Source organism: Ursus americanus, chromosome 2 (assembly GCF_024610735.1).
Source record: "Ursus americanus isolate L20-20 chromosome 2, mUrsAme1.1.p, whole genome shotgun sequence".
In the NCBI taxonomy this organism is placed as follows: domain Eukaryota; kingdom Metazoa; phylum Chordata; class Mammalia; order Carnivora; family Ursidae; genus Ursus; species Ursus americanus.
The window spans coordinates 5,484,370-5,509,472 of record NC_142128.1 but is presented as its reverse complement, the minus strand read 5'-3'; the positions used below and the strand labels follow the sequence as shown (position 1 = coordinate 5,509,472).

Sequence of the window (25,103 nt, the reverse complement as noted above, 5' to 3'; positions counted from 1 at the left end):
CTTCAACAAAGTTGGACAAAGTTGAAAAAAAAGTGAACAAAGTTGAAAAGCACAAGAGGTTCAAATATCATTGAAATGACAAAATTGGTTTTCACGCGTGTCTTACAGAACCCGTTGAATGCTTCATGGTCATATAGCACTCACAGTATATTAATACATTTTGCATTTAATTCTTACTCATAGGAGAACTTTTACCAGATGTTAATATGCCACTATATAGACATCATTTAGTGTTTTTATAAATAGATGAATATTTACCCTTTTTTGAGCGCTGACATTCTCAGGGTATTCATGTAACAGTGACCAGGTGTCTACTGTGCAATGCCCTGTACAATGTACCTTGTAGAAAGTTTGGGACTTTTTCTCAAAATCTGTTTATGCCTATGTTTTGTTACCCTTTGGTATTCATTGAATTGAAACTAATATCTGTATATTCCTGTCAAGGACTTCAGACCCACCAGCTATCTGTTCTGCAGTCTATTTTATTGTTTTTTGAAAGCTGGAAAAGTAAACCCCTGATGTAGCTGCTTTTTGTGAAATGAAGAGCATCTTGACTACCTTATAAATGTATCTTCTTAATAGTTCCTGAGCACCTGCTATGTGCCAGGCACCGAGCCACCTGCTGTGCCCCAGACAGGAGTCACGCCTCTTGGTGACATTTGCATTCTAATGGGGAAAAGGGGTGGAAAGAGTCTATCAGTAAAGAAATGAACAAGGAAAAGATTAACTAGCGTATTAGTTTCCCATTGCTACAGAAACAAATTACTACACGTTTAGTGGCTTAAAACAACATGCATTTATTCTTTTACAGTTCCGGGGCAGAAGTCTGAAATGAGTCTCATGGGGCTGAAATCAAGGTGTCATCAGGCATAGTTCCTTCTAGAGGCTCTGTGCACTTGCCTTTCCAGCTCCTAGTGGCCTCCTGTATTCCTCGGCTTGTGGCCTCTTCCTCCACCTTCAAAGTGCATCACTGCAGGCTCTGTCCCTGTCATCACATCTCCTCTGACTTCTCCTGTGTCCCTTTCATATGACCCTTTGTGATTACATCCAGTCCATCCGGATATTCCAAGACAATCCCCTCCTCTCAAAATCTTTGATCCCATTTGCAGAGTCTCTTTGCTATGTAAGTTAACACTCACAGTTCCAACGCTTGGACTTGGAAATCCTCGGGGAGCCATTTACCAGCCTACCATAGCAAGCGATAAGCCCTACTAGAATGCCATGATCGAGAGGACCTAAAATAGCATTTTCAGGTCGAGTGGTGAAGGAAGGGCCTCTCTGAGGCTTTGTCTGGGCTAGTATCCAAATCATGGGGAAGTGCTGCTGGGGGTGAGGGTGGGCACACATTCTAGGCTGAGGGAACAGCTCATGAGGAACTCTATAGTAGCAGTGAATTCGGTGTGCTAAAGAAGTTACTGCAGCTTGGACTGGGAGAGGGTTCCGGAACGGCCGATTAGTCTTCAATCCGCATGTGCTTTTGCAGAATGAGAACACTTAAAGCCCCCATCCTCCCTCTTGGTATTTTATACTGGAATCTTCCCCAAACTACTATCATATCAATGGAGACCTCTTTTGTCACAAAACATAGGAAACTGTGGACATCCCAGAGCAGCCGTCCAGGCTGAGAGACCCTCATTGGGTGGCACGGTAAGTTCAGAAGAAGGTCAGGGGCGCCTGGGTAGCGCAGTCGTTAAAGCGTCTGCCTTCGGCTCAGGGCGTGATCCCGGCGTGCCGGGATCGAGTCCCACATCGGGCTCCTCCGCTATGAGCCTGCTTCTTCCTCTCCCCCTCCCCTGCTGTGTTCCCTCTCTCACTGGCTGTCTATCTCTGTCAAATAAATAAATAAAAATCTTTAAAAAAAAAAAAAAGAAGAAGGTCAAACCTCAAAACAAGAGCCTGTTCCAACTGTGGCTTTCAAAGTCTTACGGATGTTGTCATCTGCCATTGCTTCCTACAACTCTTGTTCATGTAAACAGGATTTTGATGATTTCAACTCAGGCAACTCGGCTTATTCAACAAACGTACTTGAAGAGACTAATACATGTGGCCTCTTGAGAAGTCTCCCACATTTAAAAAAATGTATGTATGTATGTATGTATGTATTTATAATGCATGAGCAGGGGGAGGGGCAGAGGGAGAGAGAGAATCCCAAGCAGACTCCGCACTGAGCCCAGAGCCTATCACAGGGCTCAATCCCACGATCCCAAGATCATGACCCAAGCCAAAATTGAGAGTTGGATGCTCTACGGACTGAGCCACCCGGGCACCCCTCCCACCTTTTACACCTACAGCACGTTTGACTGTGCCTCAACTGCAGCTTCCATTACGGTCCTCCTTGAATTCTATTTCTTGCACATGTATTAAAGGCTTGGGTCAAGGCCAGTTCACTTTGTACTCCTACACTGCTCCCCCCCCCAGCTGAGTGCCTGGCACAGAGCAGATAATCAATACTCACTTTTTCTTTTTGTTCAGCAAACACCTACCAGGCACCTACATGCCAACTACTGAGCTGGGAGCTGAACGGCATTGCTCTTAATATCCATATGGCCCAAGAACAGACCATTCTCAAAGACTTCTAAAGGAGCAGGATGATCCTAACCAGGAAATTATTTCCATAAAGGAGAGTTAAATATGACTGAATATCTGTTTGTCGATTTGCATACAGTTATGAACCCGGTCTTTTGATCAAATTTCAACATTGGCAATCAAATCAACCCATCTGAGATACTTGCTGGTTTTATGATTGCTTGTAAATCTCTGTCTTTTCTGACTGAACTACACTGCTGAGCTGTGGGGTGTTAAAGGTTAAGCTTCTGCTCTCTTTCCAGCTCCTCGGTTGACTGGCTTGCAGCAGAGAGCAAAATGACCCCATTCATCAGGAGGCACAGAGGTTAGTGCTAAGACAAAAGGTGACCTGCAAAGTTAAGGCAGGGATTTCCAAGCTTAAACGAAAACCAGCAGACATACTTGAAGAGCGTAACACATATTGGTGGTAATTATAAGGTCATGAGTTCATCTCAATACGGCAAATGAAACCCACTTGGCAAATCTTAGGAGTCAAATGCTAGAAATCTGTTAAGGAAGGAGGCAGCTGCTTCCACTGCCTGAAACCTAGAACTGATATATTATTTCCCCCAACATCCAAGAACACACAATCTTTTGGTTCCCAAGCATGATGTTTTATAACTTGCAAAACTTGATAACATTGTCCCAGAGTCCAAGTGGTTGTTTCTGTTCTAAGTCCAGCCGCATCTCATTCTCTTTTTGTTCCCATCTGAGCCACACAGTGCCTTCTTTGTGTACATTTCCAATTGAACTTTATCACAAGAGTGGTTTAGAAGCCTCATCTCCTAACAGCTCATAAAAGATGCAATGGCACCCAAATGAAGTTTTTAAAAACCAGAATAAGACCTTATTGGGAGGATGTCTCAGATATTAAGTCGTGGTTCCTGCTGGGAGAAGTCTGTTCTGGATCCTCGGGGTCTGTGCTGGGGCTGGGGTGGAGACAGAACAGGGAGCAGCAGGACCCACGCCCTGCTCACACTGAGTGCTGTAAGAGTTACCTCCACACCTCAGCTCATCACGGTTTTCTAAATCTAGTAACGATCTCGTGAATAGCACAGCTCTGTTGCATTGAGTTAAAGGTCGTTCTTAATGTAAAGTTTAAAAACGTACAGCCGTTTCTGCAACCAGATCTTGGCAATTATTAACTTTCTAATACATTGGGAGCTTCCAAAACAACAGGTGGCAGCCCCTTCTTCCATCTATGAGAGCGCACACCCTGGGATCCTCAGATCTTTGGGGTCAGCGAGTGGGGTGCGCAGGACGAGGGTCAAGCAGGGAAATCGATACAACTGGGGGATGTGGGTCCCTCTACCCGCAGCCCCCAAAAGGCAGCACGGAGGGGCGCCCGCGGAAAGCGCGGGTCTCTGGGCCTCGCCGCCCCCCGTTCGAGCTCTGTCCAAGTAGAACAGCATCGCGAGGTACCGACGCCTCGCGGGATCCGGGTCGCAGCGTCACCAGGAGCTCTCTGACCGCAGCAAATTGGCAAGGGGTGGCCACCCGACCTCCGGCGCCTCCCGTGGGGACGCCCCGCCCACTTGGCCCCGCTCGCCTCCGCCCCGCCCACCCCGGCCACGCTGCCCCGCCCACCCTGGCTCTGTCCGTCTCCTCCCCGCCCGCCCCGGCCTCTCGGCCCCGCCCACTCGGCCGTCTCAGGTGGGGCCGCCCCGCCCACCCCGCGCGCCTCAGGTGGGGCCGCCCCGCCCGCCCAGCCAGCCCCGCTCTCCCGGCCGCGTCAGGCCGCGTCTCCTCAGTTCCTCACAGGGGGTGGCTGCGGCGGCGGCGGCGCTGCAAGTTTTGACATTTTGGCGGCGGAGGAGCGCGCCGGCACTTCGGAGCCGACGGCTGTGGCAGCAGCCGACCCTCGAGGGCCCTTCAGCCGCTCCCCAGCGCTCCCGCCGCCCAGGGTCCGGCGGCCACGAGGCCCGGCCGCGTCCTCCCGCGTTCGCCCGCCGGGCGGCTGCAGCCATGTCGCGGGGGCCGGAGGAGGTGAACCGGCTCACGGAGACCACCTACCGGGTAAGCGAGCCCAGCAAGGCCCGGGACCTTGGGGGGTTGGGGGCGGGAGGCCCGGGGGCGGGGTGCGGCCGGGAGTGCGGGGAGGCCTGAGACCCTGGAAGGACAGGGGCTCGGAGTTTGGGGCCGGGGGAAGCGGGAGGGCCCCGCGGCGGCTCGCGGTCGTCGCCCGGGGAAGGTCGGGGCGAGGAGGGGACTTTACGCGGAACACCCTCCCTCGCCCCACTCCTGGCGCTGGAGACGCCCTGCTAGCTACACATTTCGCAACCCAACGTGTCGGGAGGGCGTCGGAGAAGGGGGGGTGGGGGGGGTCTGTCCCGTCCCTGGGGGCCGCGTCCTCCAGCGCGGCTGCTCCTCGGAGTCGGAGACGCGCCGGCGTGGCCGCTGCGCCAGAGCTCCCCGGGACGCGAGAGCAGCGCCTGGTTCCTGCGCGCGGGGACGGGGGCGAGCGCGGCGCGGGGTTCGGGGCGCGCCAGGTAAGCCTCTGGGGGGCGCCGCGGGGCCCCCGGCGTCCGCTCCAGCCCTCGGGGACCCTGTCGCGCGCCGCGCTTCGAGCCCTTCGGCCTGGGCTGCTCCGCGAGGTTCCAGTAAAATGCACCCAACCTTCAGGAAAGCGTTGACGGTCACTCTCTTAACTTGCATTTCTTGCGAAAGCGTTTCTCCAGTAACAGACACAGATTTAGGATTAGTGGCCAGTTTAATAGGTTTAAGTACTTGTAAATGAATTCCATTTGAAATAAGATACGTGCTTAATCATCTGCTATTAATAGACTACAAAACAACTTTTGTTTTAATTCAGCCTTGGCTCATTGAACACAAGTTCTCCAAATTCACTTGTAGCCAATTTTAAGGCCCGCAGTTTGGTCACTTTCGTAGATTTTTTTTTTCCAACCCTTAAATTGGGTTTCTAGATGCGCAAGGTCTGAGTGAATTACTGAAATCAGAGGGGTTTATCGACTGTTGTAGGATAAGAATAAAGAAGTGCATGAAAATACATTCGTAATCTGTCCTTTGGGTTCAAAATACTGATTCCCTTCATCTGGATACACAAATAGGTAAACGTGAATTATATTTTTTGAGTAGATATGGTAGACACAGTTGACACAGCATTTTTGGTCTCAGTAAGTAACTTGTGTTGTCTTAATAGAGGGCAATTTTTAGAAATCCCAGAAATTTGAATGTTAAAATTTTATGTTTGTATTGAGATTGTTAATATTTAAATGATCCTGAAGGTGGTGGGGGCAGGCAGTGTGAGGTGTTGACAATGTGTAAATAAAACACTCTTAGACTTGGGGAATTGGAGCTACTCTGATGACTGTTAAGGAGAAACTGTATGCAATTGAGGAATGCAGATCATTGTAGATTTCAGGCAGTCTAAGTATCTAGTGGGGCACAAAGACACCTAAACACCTAAGTTGTCTCCAAGAAGGCAGGCACATCTTTCCAATCTGGGATGATAGATCAATTTGAGACAAGCAGTCAGATGCTCTGAAGTAACTCTTTGCTTTTTCTCCCACTTCTTCCTTTTACTTTTAGCAGTGACTCAGTGGAGGTACTGTACTCAAGTGAATTACAGCACCACAAGTGCCAACCCCAAAGAACTGGGGCAGGATGCAAGAAGCGAAGATTTCACAGTTTGGGTTATACATATTTATAGACATTAGGCAGTGTAAATCATTTTCAGACTTTGAAAAGGTATAATAAACTGAACATCAGAGACTAGTTACTACTTTCCATTCCCAGGTGTCTTAAAACATAGTAAAAGCTCACAAATGTTTGTTGCTTTGACTTTAATCACCATTTTGTTCATTAATGTTTTGGGATTGCGTTTTTTATGTTGAATGGTGGTAAAAGAATTTACACCTCCAGACAGCAAGTTTATATATAGTCTATGAAGTGAATAGTGCTGGCTCACGCTTTGGCTGTGATGGAAATGCACAATGAAATTTTGCATTCACAGGTCTGATTGAAAGCCTGAAGGCCTTCACCACCTCCTCATTGAGTTCTTCCCCACCCCACCCCCTGACAACCAAAGCTGAAACAATTTACCATATAGGTAAAAATCTCAGTGTGATGAATCTAGTTATTTAATTAATTTGTTTATTCATTTTATTTTGAGAGAGGGAGGAGGGTGGACGGGAAGAGGGAAAAGGAGAGAGAGCATCTTAAGCAGGCTCCACGCCCAGCATAGAGCTGGGATGAGGGGCTCAGTCTCATGACCCTGAGATCATGACCTAAGCATAAATCAAGAGTTGGATGCTTAAACGTTTTTTTTTAAAAAGAGATTTCCTTTATGTTACCTAACAACCTACAGTGTTTTACTAATAGAAACATAACCTAACCAGGTGCGTTGACAAAAGCACCTGGAAATGAGATTCAGTGACTTGCTAGTATGGATTTTAGATTTTTTTTTTTTAAATACTCAAATTTCTCCAACTTTGAAATAAAAGAATAAGTTCTTTAGAAAAAGTGGGGGATTATAAACTAGTGTAATTCTCTGTAATGCAGTATCAGATATCTTTCAGTATTTACACATTTGCTGAGTTCTCTAAAATGTGTACTTAGACAAATGATTACTAGAGACCCATGCTGAATCCCAGGAGGATGTGTGTTTTATGGCTTCACAAACAAATGATATGATAATAAGCCCCAAAATGTGAAGTAATGTTACTGTTGCTAATTAGAGTTCAGCCAAAGATCCCTCCCAGCCTCCACATAGTATGCCCATAATTTGCCCTCAGTGCTTGCTTGTGATTTTGCATGGTTTTCTGATGAGTACATGCTTTAGTGGTACGAGGAAGAAGTAAAGTTCAAAAAAACCCTTAATTAAGAGTAACCACAACCTTCCTAGAAGTTAGAATTGCTAAAGTCTTAGGAAGTTGAGGAGGGATGGGTATGATGTCATCCATCCTATATCTACATTGTTCTTGCTAAGCAGCAGTGAAGGGGGAAAATGTCACTTAAAAAGGAGGGGGGAAAGGGGCACATAAGTCTTTGTTTAGATGTCACCTGCTCAGACAACTCTTTAAAATTGTTCACAACGCCATCCATCTCCCAATCCCACTAACGTTACCTTTCCTGCATAGTACTTAGTACCTTAGGATATGCTATATAACATACTCCTTTATCTCTCATCCTTCTCCAACTAGAATGTGAGCTCCCAAAGGAGAGGAGCTTGGCTTTGTTATATTCTGAATAGTTACTGGCAGTTGGTGTACGGGCTTGTTGATTATGTAAACACTTATTTATTTCTTGAATACCTGTGCTAGGCCCCCCCCACCTCCCTTGATACTTTTCATAGAGCATTTGTTTCATTCTAAGTATACATCAGCCCTCAAGATGGATGTGGATTTTGTTTTCTGTTGAAAAACCGAGGCCCAAAAGTCTAGGAGGGAGCCGTGTCCACATGCCATTTACCCTGCCAGCCTCCATTCCTCTCCTTTTAGTTTAGTTTCTAGTGGTCAACAAATGCACAAATCAAATGCCTTTTCACAATTTGGTGATCTAAGATGTCACCAGAATTTTCTGCCGTATTGTTCATCATCTCTGTTTTGAACAAAAATTTGTTTAATAAAAAAATGAGGTACTTTTGTTCTTTCATCAGGTCAAGCAAGCATCTCGGCATATGTACTAGGTTTTGTTTGCTTAATGGTTTTTTTATTTTCTGGGCTTGGGTTTAATTGGGGATGTGGTAGTGAAAGTCCCTACCTGGATGGCTTCCAGTGTGGACTATGGTATACAGGTCTAGCTTATGAAGGTTTCAGTTACCTCGTGTGTTTATTTCTGTAGCTATATACACTACTTGATATCTTCATCTGTTCCCATAATACTGCTTTCTTCAGGTATGCTGAAGATAAAATGGGATTTGCAGAAGCCCAGACAACTTGCTCTTGGCTCCATGATGACTATAAAAAGGGACAGTAAGAATCAAGTGCCAGGTAGCAACAGAAGGAGTTGCCAGGTATCAAATATTAAACGGAACAGCCCAGTATTGTAGCTTTTTGTCTGGTAAAAATGAAAATACGAAGACAAACAATGGTTGTCTTTTTCTGTCATAACATTTTTTCTTGATTGGAAAGAGGTTTTAGAACTATGATAACATTGCTATGTAGACAGAGCACTGTCCTTTATTATGAAGCTTGGGAGGCTGGGACGACTTGGCCAGGTGACACCATTCACAAGTTTCAGGTTGCTTTTGAGTTTACATTTGTGACATTATTCGTATATTGGGCATTAATTCTTGTCTGGCACTTCTGTTGTAATGAGCCACAGGCAGACCTGCAGGGGAAACCTAATGTGCATGGAATTTCAACAAATTGGATTTTTGTTTTTATCAGCATTCCACACAGCTGTTTATTCTGCAGTTCAAAAGTAAAAATTATTATAAAAGCTACACATTAATCGAACTTACCTGTTGACATTTGCAAATATATTTCTTAAACTTTTTACTGAACTATAATAAACATATTGAAAGTGTGCTTTGGTGTATATAGCTCACAAAATCATCAACAAACTGAACACGTGTGTATAACTAGCACCCAGATCAAGATGCAGACCATGACCAGCCCCCCTGAAGTCCCTTTGGTGCCCCCTTCCAGTCACTGTGTTCCCTCCAAGATAACTACTCTCTTTAACTTCTAAGCACTGATTAGTTTGGCCCATATCATCTGCCATCTTTCAGCCAGTGTGTTTGTAAGTTATGCCCCTGTCAGAGTAACCGTGGCTCATTCTCACTACCGTGTAGTATTGCACTGTGCAAATACATCACGATTTATTCTCTTTCAGATTGTTTTCAGACTACTCCAGGATATTGTGAATAGTGCTGCTATGAACATTCTAGTACATGTCTGATGGGCATAGGCCCTCATTTCTCTTGGGTATGTACATGGGAGTGGAATTGCTTGGTTATAAAGTATCTGAGTATTTAGCTTTGGCAGAAACTGCCAAGCAGTTTTCCAAAGTGGTTGTACCAGAGTTCAGTAGCTCACCCTTGGCAAGAGTTGATATTTTCTTTCCTTTTATTTTGGCCACCCTGGTGGGTGTAAGCAAGTAACATTTTACAATTCAAAACAAAACTGTTTTCCCCAGGTTTGCTGGTTGGATGTCTGCAACCGCAGCAGAAGCCTGACTCCCTAAGGGATACTTCCTGTCAGAAAGTAGAACCTAGGACCTGGGGAACATGGGTCTGAGAGGGGCCATACAGCTGTGGTATTCAGTAGAGTAAAACATAAATTTAAGTTTAGTAGACTCTAAAACTGTCATAGTTGAACACATCAAAAGGTTTTATTGCATAAGGGGTTTTGAGGGCATAGATGAGCCATGTTTTAACAAACTGGAATGCTGGGGGAGGGGTGCAGAGTTACGGTTACTTGAATTTTCTTGTTCAGGTATTAAACTATCTTTCCCTTTTTTGCATGAATTTTTTTTGAAAATGTAGCTGCTTTACGTTATAGGCACAGTAGACTAGTTTTTAAAAAAGAATTGCAGTGACTTACAGTTAAATTAAGAGATTTCAAGACTAGTACTTTGTGAAGGAAATGACAGTTTTAATTTGGGTCTTTTCCCCCACTTAGATTATACATGCTTGAGAACAAATCCCTCGAATCCTACTTCTCAGCATTTACCACATATTTTATTCTTTTGTGTGTGTGTGTTGGTTCTAATCTCAGAGGATTTTTAAAACTGTATTTTTTCTGAATTCTTAGAAAATTTCCAAAATCTCTGTGAATATTCACAGTGAAAGTAAAAGTCACCTGGATCTTACAACCCAGAGAGAACACTCTTAACTCTCACTGTCACATTTCCTGATAGTTTTTAGTCCATCTCTCGGTGTCAGTATCCTGTGCCTCGTCAGCTTGCTGACTCCACAGTACTCTTGTCTTTATCAACAGTTTATTGATCCAGTTCCCTTTTACTGGACATAAGATTGTTGCCAGCGCTTTGCTATTAAGGCACTATAGCAAACATCATTGTAGGTAAAGCCTTGCACAAATCCAGGATGTTTTCCTTAAGCTCGATGCCCAAAGGGATTGTGGGTCAAAGGGTAGGTACAATTTAAAGCATGTTTGCTTCACATTGCAAAATGCCCTCCGGAAAAACATGCCCCAAATTATGCTTAATCTGATTGTGTGAGAATGCACCTTTCCTGAACCCCAACCAATTAAGTAGGTCTTTTAAAGCCACTTCCTTTTTTATAACCTATACAGGGTTTTTTGTTGTTGTTTTTCTTTAGTAAAACATGTATCGCTATAAGGTATAGTAGCTTATGGACATCGACTGGGACAATACCTGAGATTTCATGTCTTCTGCTATTGGGTATAACTTCCCCCATAAACTTTGTACTTAGATGTGTACAGAATATTTACAGCTATGTGGCCCGTGTACTTTTGTTCTTATTTTCCTAAGCCTTGATTTTAAACCTCTGTTTCTGTTTTCCAGACCTTGAGTCTGTCTTTCTGGTTGATCATTATTTTAGAGACTGTGTTCTGGTTTTAACAGCTGCCTCAAGTCCTTGTGGGTACAGGTGAGGCTTGTGTAAACGAGATAAAAGTTGCTGGTTCCTCTCTCATTCAAAAATAAATGAAAAATATTACTAGAAGGTGTTCCCAAGCCAGGGAGCAAAACAAATGAGCCCCATCAGAGATCTAACTGGTGGCTCACAGCCTTCTGGAGCTACCTGTGCTTTAAGGAGAGCAGCCTGGGGGTAAAGATGCCCTCAGGTTTGTTGCTTTAACTTTTTATTTGGTGCTTTGAAGGTTAAAAAGTCCCTGAACAATAGCAGTTTCTTCACTAAAAATACCGAAGTACAGCAGTGGTTGAACTATAGGGCAGGGAAGGGAGACTTCTACTTACCACTTTTACTCTACTTTCTGGAGTGTTTACATTTTCTTCATGTGAATGAATTACTTTTATAATTTTAAGCTTTAAAACGGAAATTGATATACCATTTTAATGGGTAAAATTTTTGAAAACTAAGCCAAAATGTGCCATTTTCTACCTGTGTTTTGCAAACTGACCTTTCAAAGATAAGCTTAATTTAAAGTCTCACTGTTTTTCTCTTAATTACTACTTATGGGAAGGCATTTTTAACATTACTAACCTGAGACTATGAATGCAACAGAAAAGAATGCAACAAAACTGAGAAACCCCCAAATTCCAGTTCTTAGAACTCTCTCTTAAGAGGCTTGTTCTGATGTTGCAAGCAGCTGATCCCTTTAGGTGCAGCTATATCCTTGAAAGGTATAAAAGCAGTAATAACAAGGGCAAGAAAAGGTACAAACGTGGTAATAATAGCCTGTCAGAAGTAAGGCTAAAAGTTCAGATGATTAAAACACATTGTGTAGAATAATAAACATGGAGAAGGTTGGAGTTGGGGGTCAGAACAGATCTCAGATGACCTGTCTACCAGCCACCTAAGTGCTTCTCTTCGGCCTTCAGGCTGAAGCAGCCCCTTCCTGAGTTGGGAGGAGGGAAGCCTCTGCCTGTGTGGGGGAGGGGAAAGCTGTGGAGAAGACAACTCTGGCCACCTTTGTATTCTTATCAGGTACAGATGCCTGAGATCTAAGCTAGCCGATCTTTTCTGACCACAGAAACTCAAATGGTAAAAGAAAATCAGGAGAATTACAATGATAATTCCTTTTACTTAAGGGCTATAATTATATATGTATATATATACATATACATACATGTGTATACATATATATACATATGTGTGTGTGTGTGTGTGTGTGTATATATATATATATATATATAAAATTTTAAATTAAGCTCTGTGCCCAACGTGGGGCTCAAACTCACAACTCTGCAATCAAGAGTCACATGCTATACTAACTGGGCCAGCCAGGTGCCCCTGTGTGTGTACTTTTTTAAAGTAAAACTTTAATGGTTTTAATTGACCAAATGGTATATTTTATCATGGGCTTCATCTTCCACTCGGAGCAGCTTGAGGTGCAGGACTATGTCTGACAGTAGCATATATTTCTAAGTGTGTAAACACACTTTAAACATGCAAAACATTGTTCTTATAAGAGGCTCAGTCCAATCGTTGCACTCTTTAAGATCGCTTAGTCAGCTAACCAATCCGTTCTTTCTTATCCCAGATTTTTGTATGTACTCAATGTCGTATTCCTCCATTTGACCTTGTGCTTCAGTCTTCTAATTGTGAATCTGTAGATAAGGATGATAGTAGTACCTAGCTCTGGTTATTGTGAAGATTGAACATTGTAATACCTGCAAGCTCTTAGAACAGTGTGTTGTTAGCAGTAGTAGCGTGTGTTTACTGGAGTGTAGCCGCCATAAGAGCATTGATTTTCATCTCTTTTGTTTACTGCTTATCCCCAGTATCTAGTAGAGTGACTGACATAGAGGCAGAGCTGAGTAAATATTTGATAAAAGAATAGTGTTGAAATCATCGGCACAAATTTTTCTGTCAATGAGCTATACAGTTCTTGAGTGTTTTTTGGTTTTTTTTTTTAATCCCTCACTATGCTGGTGCACAGCAGAACTCAGAAAAATTTGTTGAATAAATACTGAAGATCTATGCTTATCACAGCTGTAGCTAAAATCCTCACCTTGGTGGCCAGGGGGCCTGAGCTAGTGCTAGTGATAATACCTACGATGTTTTGAGCATCTGTTATGAGTGTGCCAAGTTTACTGTCCACATTCATTCTTCATCTGTTTTCTTAGGTACCGCAATTGTGTCAAGCACTGTGGTCACCACTAGGAACCACATTGCAGAAAAAAAAAAAACAGTCTGTGCTTTTCTAGAGTTTATAGCTTATGACAGGACAACAATGCCAAGGTTCTAGTCTGTCCAGCATTTCCCCTCTACCTTGGCTTGCCCAGTATGATAATTATGTTTCCTTGCTCCTTTCCCACCCTCTCTCCCGGAGGGGTCCTGCCTTTACGAATTCAGTTCTTTGGACTTCATTTTGTCTCACTATTGGAAGAAGGGAAAAAAATAAATGTATGTGCAGGTTAAGTTCAAGGGGAGTTTTTAAGGCAAGAAGTCTTTGGAAAGTTGGGTGAGAGAATTAGATGAGAAACAAAACCCCCCAAAATTAGAAATTTTGATTCCCGTTACTAGTATCTTGAGAAATACATGTAATGAACTTGAAGTATTTTTAAATTATTTTAGGTTTCTGAACAATATTTCTCAGATTGCAAGGGGAACAGTTTTTTTTTTTTTTTTTAAGATTTATTTATTTTAGAGAAAGCACAAGTGGGGGGACGGGCAGAGGGAAGGAATCCCAAGCAGACTCCCCACAGAGCTTGGAGCCTGGCGCAGGACTTGATCCCACAATCCTGAGATCATGACCTGAGCCAAAATCAAGAGTTGGATGCTGGATGCTTAACTGACTGAGCCACCTGGGGGCCACAGGGTTGCAATTTTAATGCAAAACAGAATGACCCATCTCACAGGGTCTGGGTGAGCGAAATTCAACTAGAATTATAATTCAACTAGAATTATTCGAGATAAGTAAGAATAGCACTTGGAAAAAACTAGTGAACTAAAGAGAGAATGTCGCTTGCTATATGAAATCAGCAGTTTACTTTGATCTAGTAAAGTTCCTGTTACCTGTTAAGTACTTAAGGGCTTTCTAAACAAATGCAACCCGGCACATTAGACGTTCTTTCCTGTAAATTCATTGCTTGCTTTTTATTCCATGACACACCTTTTAAAAACAGTAAGTAGGCAGGTAAGAACACTCAACCAAATAGTCTAGTGTGCTCTATAGCCTTCAAAGTATTTATCTGTTGACAGCTATTTTAAACGCAGTAGCGTAATTGCTGTTTCAATAGATACCATCTATCTGTGATAAAGTTACACATTTCTAAGTGATATTCAAATAATATTAAAGAAGTTTGCATTTCTTATTTTCACCATGTCAGTCTGGATTGCCTTGGTATTTTTCTTATACTTGTCCCCCTATTAGGCCATGCAGTTTCAAGGGCTAGAATGCTTTCCTCATTCATCTTTGTGTTTTGTATGTCCAGCATAAGACTGGGTTCACTGTTCACTGTAGGTATACAATAAAGATTTGAACACATACATGCATAGTTGTTTCAAAGGCCCAAACATAGGAAGGACTTTACAGAATTAGTGGAATGAAACTAAGTACACATTATCTTGTACTTGCCACAATACCTTTCCTGCCCCGCGCCCATAGGAAAATAACAAGAAGAGGCCCATTTTCAGATTCTGATTATGTAATAGTCTTCTTGGTACTGTAGCTATAGGGAGGACTGTGTTTCCACTCTTCCAGATGGGAACATGCACCTCTGTGAACCAAGCAAGAATGGATGTGGTTTTCATCATAGTTGGAATTTCAAGAAATGGTTTTTACTTCATTCTCCTAGGTACTACTCCCTCTGAAGTGTAAGGTCTAAAAGTTGCTTCAAATCTGGGGCAGGGTCCCCAAATCCCTTGTCCAATTGAGGCCAGTGTGGGCCAGACATTGTTACAGTGTCTGAAAGCTTGCTAATTGCCAAGGCCAGGAACGCCTGCTTATAGCCCCAAAAGCCTTCGTCGTACTGCCAAGAAATATATAACTCTATGGAATTATATGTAGCACCTGTTGGACCTTGGACCCAGTATAAGCCTGCACTTAAACTATAAGGAAAAGTGGTTTCAGATAATTCTACAGACAAATGTAAAACTTTTGTCTAGTATTTAAAATAGAATGAAACTTTGTCATGTTGAGCAGAATTCAGGATGACTTTTTCTTCAAGTTACTTTATCAAGAATGGTCATGGACTCAGATTGCCTGTCACATGGCTCTCCCTCCACAATTAAACACAAAACAAAACAGTTGAGTACCTAGCTTCTTATACTAATTTACTGGGTGGGATAGCTCTGGGACTTAATTTTCTTGATAGGCTTGATAATTTCATGCAAAAGACTTGAACAGTAATAACACACTTTTTACTTTCTCCCTCCAGTGTGGGATCTTTTTGTTTTGCTTAACTTTGCTTTTGCTGTAGAATGATTTGTGCTGCCTAAATGAGTAGGGAATAGAGAAAGTGGAGTTCGTCCAAGTCATCTGTTTCTTTGAACAATGAAAAAAAAAGGTCATGGAGATGTTACTGCTTCTAGTAGTGTATCTTAAGAGGTAGCAGTACATAATTTTCTGGATGATCACACTGGTTCTCATCTCTCGGTTGGTTCTTAAGGAGCTCATGATCTAATAGGTGCTTTCAGAACACTCAAGAGAATATTCTTCCAGGGGAAGCCAAGCCCAAAGAGATAGCCCCGTGCTTTGCTGATCACTGGCCCAGCAGCTTCTCATGCTCAGGTCGTGTTGGAAGGGACAGAGCCATGCAACCCTAAGGGTGTCATGGCTTCATTTCTGGCATGCCCTTTGCACTCTGAAGGACCACTTTTGCAGAAATAATTACTTATAAACCAAAGCTTCGATACAGAGGAAGAAAAGAAAGGAAGAATGCAAAACAACTTTTAAGTCATAGAAAGAAACTTTCATGGAGAGTTTTCTCTGTGGGCTGAAGATTTCCTATGAAACTATCCTTACAGGAGGACATAGAAAAGTCTTTTTTTTTTTTTTTTTGCCTGGAGACATATTTGCCAAACTCCTTCCCCAATCATAGCTGGAAAGACAGCTGCTAATCCAGCTGGAGATTTGTCTCAAAATAGCTGGGTTATCTTTTTCTGCTAATGGATCTAATTGATTTTCACTCTAGGAGGGGAAGTTGCTGCTAACAGCTACGTAGGCGTAAATGCTTGCAGACCAGTAGCACTTTTCTGGATGGTCCCGACCAGTGTTCACGAAGTACAGCGGATGGCCTGCATCTCAATACATCTGGCTCTCTGTGGGCAGGCTAGTTAGAAACAGCCAAGGAACGAACAGACACATACAGCTTTGCGGCGTTCCATAGCGTTAAGGATTTAAAGCCTGAGCCCTTAGCAGCCTGGAACGTTAAGAAGAGCCAAGGTTTTTTGTTATTGCTGTTCTTTTCCTTAAAAGAACAAAAACAAAAAAACACTTAATTGAGGTGTAATTTATTTAAAAATTCACTCCTTTTAGGTGTACAATTCAGTGATTTTTTTTTTTTTTTAGTAAATTTACAGAATTGTGCTACCCTCACCGCCATCCAATTTTATAACATTTTCATTATGCCAAAAAGGTCCTTTGTGACCATTGCAGTCATTCCTCATTCTCATCCTAAGCCCCAGGCAACCTCTAATACATTTTTTTTCTCTATAGATTTGTCTTACTAGATTTTTCATATAAATTGAATCAGGTAATATGTGGTCTTTTGTGACTTTTTTCACTTAGCATGATGTTCATTCATGTTGTAGTGTGTATTGGTACTTTATTTTTTATGGCTGAGTAATAATCCATTAATGGATGTACCATGTTCATCTGTTCACCAGTTGGTGGACATTTGGGATGTTTCTAACGAGGCACTTTTTTTTTTTTTTTAAGATTTTATTTATTTATTTTGGGGGGTGGGGAGGAGCAGAGGGACAGGAGCAAGCAGACTGCTGAGCACCGAACCTGGCATGGGGCCGATCCCAGGACCCTGAGATTATGACCTGAGCCAAAACCAAGAGCCAGTTGCTCAACTGTGCCACCCAGGCGCCCCTAACAGGGTACTATTTTAAGGGCCACATTACTGTCTGATACTTAAAAAGTAATTTAAAAATCAACTTGGAGAAACATAGAATTAGGAAGGCAAAATTCACAAGGAAAACCCTGGCATTTTCAGATTTTGTAAACTTATTATGACTTAGTAGTTGTAGGACAGAGTCTTACAGCTTTTGTGACCCTCAGCTGGAGCTGTTACTTTGAGCTAATGAAGTTGCAAGCAGTGTATTACCTCATGCCTGATTTTCATAGCTAATTGGCCCACTGGGTCATTGTGTCTGTTGCAGTATGTTCAGATGAGCTGAGGGCACATCGTGCAGCTGATTCATCTATGAACACGTATATCTCTTATATAACAACAACAACAATAATCAAAACCTGTGCTGCTGAGTATATTTTGGGCATTAAATGGTCCAGGCACTGCTGATGCTACAGATCATCCTTGGCCTTATTTTACATGCAGCTCCTACTAAGGAAACAGTGAACAGATTGGTTGTATCCTGTGAGGTAATGAACAATAGCCTTTTGAAGTAAGAAAAGCAAGGAACAGACGTAGAGAGAGGCAGAGGCTGGAGGTGCTACCAGACATGGTAGGAGGCAAGCGGAGTAAAGTGTCTCAGAGGTTTGGAGCTGAGGACTGGTGGATGGGTATCCAGAAAGAGAGCCTTCAGGCAGAAGGAGAGCAGGTACAAAATCCTGTGGTGGGAATGGTTTTGGCCTGTTCCGAGAACAGCCCAGAGGCCATTGTGCCTTGGAGCACAGTGATTAGGGGCTGGGGACCGAGTGGCCAGAGTCCAAACCTGCATAATTAATTAACATCCAGGCTTTTTGGTGCCCTTCCCTGCTGTTAAGGATAATACTCTCTGATAACCTTAATCTGTGACAGACAGTTGAGGATAAAACCATTGTAATACAGAGGAAACTACCTTTCATCATTTCTCCTCTCCTACTTAGATATTTCTAGTCATGTGTACTTTTTTAATGCTGACAGGGGAAGCCGGTAAGGTTCTTTTACAAAAGGTACTGTTTTTCACTCATCAGATAGGAAAAAAGTGTGACTAGTGTTGGTGAGAGTGTGGTAAAATGGTCCTTTCATACAGTGGTTGTGGGAGCACATGTTGTTGCAGCTTTCTCCAAAGTATTTGGTGGTATCTTTTTTTTTTTTTTTTTAAGATTTTATTTATTTGTTAGACAGTGAAGGAGTGAGAGAGAGCGAGAGCGCAAACGTGCAGGAGCAGGGGGAGGGAAGGAGAGGGAGAAGCAGACTTCCCACTGAGCAGGGAGCCCGACATGGGGCTTCCCGGGAATCAAGGATCATGACCTGAGCTGAAGGCAGATGCTTAACCAACTGAGCCACCCAGGTGCCCCTCTTTGATGGTATCTAACAAAATTGAAAAATCTGTCACATACCCTATGCTTCAGCAATTCTTTGTCTAGGTAATTTCTTCATACCTGTGTTTTACAAGGAGATGTGTACAGTCCCTTGCCACATACTTGATATTAGCCAAAACTTGTAAGCCATCTAAATGCCGCTCAGAGGAAATAAACAAATTGGCTTACTTGATTGTGAAGGCTGGGAAGTCTGAAATCTGTAGGGCAGGCTGGCAGGCTAGAAGCTTATACTGCAGTCCACAAGCAGAATGCCATCTTCCTCAGGGAAACCTTAGTTTTATTCTAAAGGCTTTTCAGTTGATTAAGTGAAGCCTACCCAGATTATTGAGGATAATACTTAAAGTAAACTGGTTGTAGATGTTAACCACATCTATAGAATTCCTTCACAGCAACACCTACATTAGTGTCTAATTGACTGGGTACTATACCCTGTCATGCAGACGCCTAGAGCTAGCCATCACAGTGAGATGTTATACAGAAGTTAAATCAGAATAGACCAGTCAGTATATAACAAGGTGGACTGGTCTCAGGAACATAACACTGAATAAAAAAAAATGTAAGAATGAAATGTGTTATGATCCCATTTATTAAAACGCACAAAGCAAAATTTTGTATCATTCATGACTAAATACATGTACGTATAAAAGTATAAAATAGGAGTTAGAAAATGAACAGCGTTCTTAATTGACGTCTCCCTGGGGAGGCTTGGCCAGAACGGTTAAAGTGTCCTGTGGTTGGTAATGTTCAGTGTTTTAATTCCGTGACGCTGAAGGAAATCAGTATAGTAGTGTTAACCATTATTCCTATGAGGACGCAGGTAGTTGAGGAATCTTCTTTACTTTTTCTTTTTTTTTAAGGCAAAGAGAAGAAGAAGGTCAAATATTTGTTTGCCTGGGTAGAATTGGTCAATATTGTGTTGCCATTAGAAGATGTTGTTAATAAAAAATCAGGAGTAATATTACAGGAAATCCTCTAAAAAGAAAATATTGTAGATGGGGCTCCTGGGTGGCTCAGTCGTTAAGCGTCTGCCTTCGGCTCAGGGCATGATCCTGGCGTTCTGGGATCAGCCCCGCATCAGGCTTCTCTGCTGGGAGGCTGCTTCTTCCTCTCCCACTCCCCCTGCTGTGTTCCCTCTCTTGCTGACTGTCTCTTTCTCTCTCAAATGAATAAATAAAATCTTTATTAAAAAATATATATATTGTAGAGACTCCCATAATTTCTCACACTAGAATAGTGCTCTGTCATACAAGCATTTTCAACTCACTGTATTGAACAATTCACTTTGAGGAATTGTATTGAGTCCTGAGAGGGGTGAGTGCAAAGGTTAGCAGGGAGGCTGCCTGGGCATGAGCTGTGGGACCTTCAGCAAGGTTTTTAAATTAGCATCTTAAAGCTTTGGTGTCTCATCCATAAAATGAAGATAATAATCATGTTGTTAGGATCTAATGAGACAGCGCATGTAAAATGCTAGGCACAGAGCCTGACAAATAGTAGCACTCCATAAACGTCAAAATGTATCCCACAGGGAAAAAAAGGAATAAAATGTTCTCAACCGAGTAAAAGAAATAACACCTTCAATTTCCTTTGTACCCCACACTTTTCTAGAGGTTTTTGTATTCATGGTCTCTGTCATCCTGATGTGACACTTCAAGGTAGAATAGCCAGTATCATTTATTTTCATGTTACAGGAAGTGAGTGAGGTATCTGGAGACATCTATGGAAATGGGAATGTTCATCCATTTGAAGAGTTACATATTATTTTAGACTTTTATCTTGCAATATTAATTATTACAGTTGATTCAGTGTGCACTAAGTGTCAAGTGCTTGGAAGAGCACATCAGTGTTCCATAAATACTACTTATTATCTCATTGAATCTTCATACTCCTCATGAGATCCAAATGGTCATTATTTACATTTTATAAAAGAGGAGATTGAGGCTTAGCGAGGTGGTGATGTGATTTGCCCAAGTTTCCCCCCCCCCCAAAGTTTTTTTTCATCCCATGTTCCCTGGGCCCATTACTACTGGGATGGCAGGTTACAAATGATAGGTAATGCAAACTGGTACATAATGCAAGTTGATAGCTAGTAGTTATAGATAGATAATACACACTGAAGGAGAACCCAACCACTATTCACATCTGGCTGATAAGCATGTTTGTGTTTTATAAATTTGAATCTTGAGTATTTCTGCTGTAAATTAATACTTCAAACAAAACATCTTTGTTGTCTTATTTTCCTTTACTTGGCTTGTGCGCCCCATTCAAGATGGGTATGAAAAACAGGACTCTTTTTTTTTTTTTTTTTTTAAGATTTTATTTATTTATTTGACAGAGAGAGAGATAGCCAGTGAGAGAGGGAACACAAGCAGGGGGAGTGGGATAGGAAGAAGCAGGCTCCCAGCAGAGGAGCCTGATGTGGAACTCGATCCCAGAACTCCGGGATCACGCCCTGAGCCGAAGGCAGACGCTTAACCGCTGTGCCACCGAGGTGCCCCGAAAAACAGGACTCTTCTGACCATCTGTTAGCCTACAAGCAGCTGCTTTTTTTGCCAAATTTACTCACTAATATTTTCCCTAAAGCCAGGGGACATAATCAGATACTGATGATGTTAGTCCAGGAACAGCAGCTTCCAACAACACAAGGAAGGAAGAAGTATGATTTTCTACAATGTCTATCTAGAAGTATTCTCAAACAGTTCGTCCTTATTAACAGATAATCTTGTCACATGACATTAGAATGTGCCTTGATTAGTTTAAGCGTTTGTGACATTGCTGGATTAATTTGTATGAGATTATATAGAATAAAATCATATCAGTAATATCGAAAATTTCAAGGATAAATATGTTACCTGAAGCACATTATAAAACTCCCTATTAGAGATTCTTAAATCACTTTTAAAAGCTTATTCCAGTGTAACTATTACCTGTATTTTTCAAATGAGAAAAATAAAGCACTGAAATATCAATTAATTTGTCCTTGGTCTTGTAGAGAATTGGAAAAAGAAATGTAAAGAAACCAATTCTTAGAAATTTAAAGTCAGCTCAGTTTAACTATCTGGCTAGTCATAACTGTATTAATTTATGCTTCTTAGTCTATAGTTCCATAGTGGTAAAGGTAATTTTCAAAAATGGAAGAAAAATCTAAATGGTGAGGAAGTTAAAGCCATCATAAGATTGTATAATTCAGTTTAAAATTATAATGTGTTGGTCTACAGGAAGCAGAGGAAATGCATGAGATAAAGGGACCAGCTAGAAGTCTTGTAGGTTCTAAGGGGTCTATTCCTCAACATTTTATTTGGAACAGCTAACCATTAATTCTCCAGTCCTGCTGAGTGAGGCCCCCCCCCGCCCCCCGCCATTGATCTTTTATCTTAGAACCAACTCTTCTTCATATGAGACTCAACACATGTAGAACAGTGATATCGGCAGTTATTTTAACTTCGACTATCCATATTACTCTCTGAATGGAAATGAAACTCATTTTGGTTGAAACTGGTTTGGCAAATTATCCTCCTCGCCAGGCAGTAACAGGTAGAATACATACTAAGCTTTTGTTATTGATTGTTAACGGAATAGTGCTTCTTGGACCATTAATACATTTTATAATTCATTTTGTGTTTATACTTTGTATCTTAAACCTTTTATTCTTAGTGCCAAACCTAAATTAAAATGGATTTGTTCATTACTACTGGTGATTTTCTCTAAATCATAGGCTATATAAAAAATTTAGGTCTTAAGCCTTAACGCAGTGCATATGACCTTTGACCAAACAGCTGCCCTCTCAAAAAAAAATGTGGGACCCATCCAATTCACAAAGATATCCACTTCTACTTATAAAACTTTACAGATCGTGGAATACAAAGGCAGCACTGCTTTTTGTTCCTGGGTTTAAAAATACATGTACTTCAGCTAAAATAACTAGATTAATGGCCAAGAGCCAGGGTAGAAATGGATTTTCCACTGTTCAAAGGGGCCAGAGTTTCCGGGGGAAAAATTTCTGTAGCTAAAGCTAAATAATAAGGAATTGAAGTATATGTTGAACTTTCAAGCTTAAAAGGTCTTATATTGTTTTCTCTGAAGCTTATTGTAGTTCCAGGTCTTATTAACCTGTTTTTCGCCTGTAGCATCATTTGAATAGTGGTTTATGCTTGGTGTTAACTTTGGAAGTTCTCATTAATTCATTGTTTTTCATATTTTAAGATAGGACTTACATGTAAACATTTCAAGAATTATATTGAGAAACCAAATTATATTTTCCCCTTATTTGGGTAAGGTGAACTAAGAACAATCTTAAGAAAGAACACAGATCTGGGCTTCTTTTTATGACTGTTTAATGGTAGTAGGCAGGGTTGGCTCTGTATCTGTTTCCTTATATTCTTACCATTGAGACTTAGCGTCATAAAATTATTATAAGAATTTTAAAGAGATATTTAAAAAGTAGTTTTCTTTTTATTAAAGAGTAATTTTCTGATGAAGCTATTAGAGTTTAAAAATTACTGAAAATCTCATACATTGGTGGTGGGAATGTAAAATGGCACAAGCACTCTGGAAAATAGTTTGGCAGTTTCTTACGAAGTTAAACATACAACTACCAAATGACGCAGCAATTGAACTCCTAGATATTTATCCTAGAGATAGGAACACTTATGTTCACAGAAAAACCCGTATGTGATTGTCCATATCAGGTTTATTCGCAATTGCAAAAAACTATAAACAACCCAAGTGTTCAATGGGCAAATCTATAAATTGTGATACATTCATGCTATGGAATACTACCAGCCAAAAAAAGGGAATAAACTATTGATAACATCCAGCAACTTGGCTCCCACTCCCCCTGCTTGTGTTCCCTCTCTCGCTGGCTGTCTCTATCTCTGTCAAATAAATAAATCTTAAAAAAAAAGAATCAGACGCTTAACATCCAGCAACTTGGGTAGTAGTTCTTATGGACATTGTGCTGAGTGAAAAAGCCAGTCTCCTCAAGTCACATTACTGTATGATTCCATTTTTCGAACATCCTCACAATGACAAAATTACAGTGATTGAGATCAGTGGTTGCCGGGACTGTTAGGGAGGCTGTGGCTATAAAGGGGTAGCATGAGGGAGATCATTGCACTAATGGAACAGTTCTATATTATAACTGTGGTGATGGTTATACAAATCTATACACGTAGTAGGATTTCATAGAAACAGTGCACCCCCTCCCCCAAATGAGTGATACAGAAACTGGTAAATACAAATAAAGTCTGTAGTTTAGCTAATAAGTGTTGTATCATTGTCAGTTTCCTAGTTTTGATACTGTACTATGGTTTTATAAGTTACCATAGGAGAGGCATACCTGAGAACTCTGAGGTTTTTACAACTACTTGTGAATATTAAATGATTTCAAAATAAGCTTAAAAACAAAACAAGGAAATTGAGAAATGATGATAGAAATAGCATCTATGGCCACAGGTCCCTCCGATAAGGTATGAGGCTTATTGTCTTGCAGAGAAATTGGTAGGGGGAGTCATCATTGGCTTTGGGGCTTTATGGCTACTGGTTATGGGGCTCAAACAGATGAGAGGCTCTAATAACACAGGATGAATGGACTTCCAGTTAAGCACGGCAGATTGACCATGAGGTTTCTTTTTCTTTTGCTTCTAATACATTGAAATGATAGCAACGGAACTTAAAAAGGAAAGGGGAAAAAAACCCCATAAATCCATGGTGTAAAGGCTTGAAAAAAGACTTAGCAGTTGACAAAAGGCCTAAGAAAATTTGGGGTGGTAGAAAATGGACAGAGGAGTGATAGCTGCCTTAAGAAAACCTAAAGAATCTTCAGTGGGAGAGCTGATGAGGGCTGAGCCGTTCACTCCCTGAGGCTGAGGAGCAGTCCACAGAAGGTGGGGAAGGAGGGGACACCCAGGGCTAGAGTAGGAGTTACACAAGTTGTTTAATGGCCAGTTTTCCTTTCCTGCCACAACCACCAGTACTACCAGCAGCTCCCTCTGCTCGGTGGCCTGGAGATTTAATCTTAGGATATATTGAATCAGAGGAGTTCTTGATGTGGAAATACCAGCAGTAGTAACCTTGGAGTAGAGAGCAGAGGAGTTCAGTAAAAATCAGCCCAGTAAACTGTGGAATTCCCAACCCATTCCCCTTCCTGATGGGGGAAAGCTGACCACCTGGTGATTGCCTCGTCCCCTACCCTTGACAGAAAATGAGAAACTTCTCTGAAAAGACTCAGTGGACCCTGATTACTGTCACAGGGCCAGTTTCTCTGTATCTGACTTGTCCAGTCACTCCAAATGAAGCCCACTAGTCAACAACCCCACAAGCTTCCAGCCAGCATTTTAGGGCTTTATTCTTAAATATGAACTGGTGACCAGGGATCACCAGATGTTTGTTGAAAAGCCTCCAACACAAAAGACAGATGGATGCCAAACAATGAAACGAAATAATCAGGAGATAATATGGGGAACTGGAAGAAAATAACAAAAAATAATGCTTTCAGTTTATTCAAATTAGAGACAATATTACATTCACAAA

General features: G+C 41.8%; 1 protein-coding gene across 1 annotated transcript in view; it reads left to right on the top strand.

Moving 5' to 3' along the window:
- The first annotated feature begins 4,264 nt into the window (after nt 1–4,264).
- The window catches only part of BAIAP2L1 (BAR/IMD domain containing adaptor protein 2 like 1), a 91,791-nt gene continuing 70,952 nt past the window's right edge, over nt 4,265–25,103 (top strand). The window contains exon 1 of the mRNA XM_045813417.2: nt 4,265–4,581. Within this exon, the coding sequence (XP_045669373.1) occupies nt 4,531–4,581 (51 nt within the window). The 5' untranslated portion in view covers nt 4,265–4,530. The remainder of the gene's footprint in view (nt 4,582–25,103) is intronic.